The 2878-nt window shown below is 36.5% G+C and overlaps 1 protein-coding gene across 1 annotated transcript; it reads right to left on the bottom strand.

Moving 5' to 3' along the window:
- Window positions 1-912: 912 nt before the first annotated feature.
- On the bottom strand, window positions 913-2337 carry LOC121991028 (calcium-dependent protein kinase 13-like). The gene is made up of 3 exons (XM_042545057.1): window positions 2271-2337; window positions 1301-1444; window positions 913-1073 (listed from the first exon to the last, which is right to left on the bottom strand). The coding sequence occupies exons 1-3, from the start codon at window positions 2335-2337 to the stop codon at window positions 913-915; spliced, it is 372 nt and encodes a 123-aa protein (XP_042400991.1).
- Between the last annotated feature and the right edge of the window lie 541 nt (window positions 2338-2878).

Genomic DNA, 2878 nt, shown 5'->3' with positions numbered 1-2878 from the left:
CCTGCGTCCAGATATCCCCAATGCATAGTTGACATAATAAACTCTCTTCAGAGCATAGTTTGCAGCAAAGTTATCCACAAAATCAAAAAGAGATTAACAGTCCAATGACAAATGATAATCAAAGTGAAGAAATAAATAAGTAGATAATAGGTTCCATTATCACAACAGTTCACAGAACCTAAACATTCTAAAAATACTAAATCTAAGATTTTATTTTAGCCCTGGTCGAAAAGAGTACTCAGTTACTCCACAAGTTTGAGCAACAAGGGTGACTTAGCTATGTGCCACTGTGATGATAACCTACATTGACAGTGACAAAGGAAGAAGAGGAGAGATAAGTGATCATGGGCTTCTTTCGACCAAGGTTTTGTAAACGATCGTGGCAAAAGGGCTACTATTCAAATGGGTGAACAAGAGGAGGACGTGCTTGCTTAGCTCGCAAGAGAAGAGAAAAGAGATGGGCTCGCTTTCTACCCATTTTCTATGCTTAAAAGTTGGTTGGTGAACATTACTATACTGTTATGTATATCACACAAATGACAAATCCTTTGAATTGAATAGCAGTTATGAACTGGTTTTTGTCATACTACATTAGGCATACCCAAGAAAAGTTTTCTTCCTGATAGTGATAATAGACGCTAGTTGGGCTTCATATTCTTCTAGCTAGAACTAAAATGAGAAGAAACTTAGGGAATTAAATCATGTAAAATTCAACAGAAAAGGGTTGGATATAAGGAATATGTTTATGATTAAAAAAAAAGAAGTATGAGCAATTCTGAATCCTGAAGATATTTTGTTATGGAACTAACAGTAACGATTGTGTTTAGTTCAAGCTAATCTTTATAAATTAGCAATACCATATCAGAAAATAATGAAGAATCAATACTCACATAAAAACTTTGAATATGTGAATCATGAAAGACTGCCTTGCTTTGCAGTTAACCGAAGCTTGGGATCAGGTTCCAACATCAGCCGAACTAAATTTTTAGCACTGTCAGAAATACTAGGCCATGGTTCCCGTTTGAAATCTATTACGCCCCTAAGAATTGCTTGAGCAACTCCCTGTTCAGTTTCTGCAATTAAGAAATCATAGCTCGTTAGATAGAAAATGTATCTGAAGAAATACAAAAAGTGTATTAATTAATAGACAATAAGTATCTTATTAGCATAAAGTGATAGAACTAATAAAGAATAGATTTATTCATGGAAAGCTTACAGTAGACAATAAGTAACTTATTTGTAGAAAGTGGTAGAACAAATAATGAAGTGTGCAAAATGGATTTATTGATAGAAAGCTTACCAGCCCAAAATGGTGGAACTCCACACAGTAAGATATAGAGTATAACTCCAGCACTCCATATATCAATTTCTGGTCCATAATTCCGTTTTAAAACTTCTGGAGCCATGTAATAAGGGCTTCCAACTATCTCAGAAAATCTTTCACCTAGAATTGGGGTAAAAAGAGAAAAAAATAATAATAAGTAGAGCACGCCCTTATAGTAAAACTAAACTTCAAGTTATGTTATTGAATGGAAGTGATCATTAATGAGACTCAACAAAAATGAAGATCATTAATATGCATTCATATGGTAACTAATCATTCTAACTTCATTAACCATGAGAACTTTAAGACTAAAATAAATAGATGAATACAGTAAAAATAAAACTCTCCCTCAACTCCACTGAACAAAAATTGCTTCTTGTTCAAGCAGTGTCATTGCCAATAGTTCACTCCATTCATAACATTATGAACTTAATCTTCTCATTCCAGACACTCAGAGATCAAAATATTCAAATTAGACATGAAAACAATCTCAATAAGTGCATTGCCAATAGTTCTTAAAATATTACCAAGGAGGAGAAAATAAGGAAAACATTCTTATGAAGTGTTCTTTTGTTTTAGCAAACTAACTTAGTGAAATGCAAGGAACAAAATGTTAAGTAAACAATGAATTGTGAGATAAATTCTTTCCTTAGAACAACATTAACGGCAATACACGAACTATTTTAGAAGACAACACTAGCATAGATAGTTCCACGGCTGCACCACATTGTTAGCAACACAAAATAATCAGATAAAGACAGTATCAGTGGAAGAAATGTTATGTTAATTATCTATTTTGAACCTAATCACAGGATTAAATCAATGTGCCCACATCCGTACCTACACAGAAACTTCAACTGGTCCAAGCTTTTCTAATTAGAAAGAAGACACTTCATCAAAGGGGGAAAAAAATCAGCAAGAAGTAGAAGATGAGGATGATTTGGACCTGCGAAGTTCAAAGTGGCGAGGGTCTTCTGGTAGGACTTCGCGCAGTACAAGCAACCATACACCATGGGACCTAAACTGATAGATGATGATCGTTCTTTGTCAATGAAATATGCAGCGAAATCAAGTGATCATAGTGGGAAAGAAGGGAGGAAATGGGGGATGAAGGAGAAAATAAGTGTACCCAAAATGGCACTTCTTCCGGCTTCATCAATGTCTATTATGCAGGGCTTCGCAGTCCATCTCAGAAGGGAGGAGCAGGAGAAGACATCCTCCCTTCTCCGCCCAAGTTGCTGCCAATTCCAACACAAGGAACTGAGGAAGGAACTCACGGATCATGAAGACATCCTCAACAATGGTCTTCATGACCACAGCTGCCGCACGCTCTGAGTAGTGGCCCCTCACCACAATGCGGTCAAAGAGCTCCTCGCCCTCGCACAGCTCCATGACCAAATGCACGACTCCGTCGTCCTCGCACGGTGACGTTATTAGTAACAAGAAGAATACATGCAATCAACTATGGTTTCCAAGACACATCCACTCAGTTCCACATCCACAGCTTAATTCCTAATGAACTTTCTGAACTTATTCTGCATGTAGAATTTTACA

Source organism: Zingiber officinale, chromosome 6B, assembly GCF_018446385.1.
Source record: "Zingiber officinale cultivar Zhangliang chromosome 6B, Zo_v1.1, whole genome shotgun sequence".
NCBI classification, from domain to species: Eukaryota; Viridiplantae; Streptophyta; class Magnoliopsida; order Zingiberales; family Zingiberaceae; genus Zingiber; species Zingiber officinale.
The sequence above is the reverse complement of the archived record's forward strand: the minus strand, read 5'-3'. Positions and strand labels throughout refer to the sequence as shown.

Excerpts from the sequence above, each read along its gene's own strand:
- LOC121991028 (XM_042545057.1), bottom strand. The coding sequence starts at position 2,337 with ATGGTGTATGGTTGCTTGTACTGCGCGAAGTCCTACCAGAAGACCCTC. Across the intron at positions 1,445-2,270 it reads CGCCACTTTGAACTTCGCAG|GTGAAAGATTTTCTGAGATA; the intron begins GTCCAAATCATC and ends CCCCAATTCTAG. Across the intron at positions 1,074-1,300 it reads AGTTCCACCATTTTGGGCTG|AAACTGAACAGGGAGTTGCT; the intron begins GTAAGCTTTCTA and ends TCTTAATTGCAG.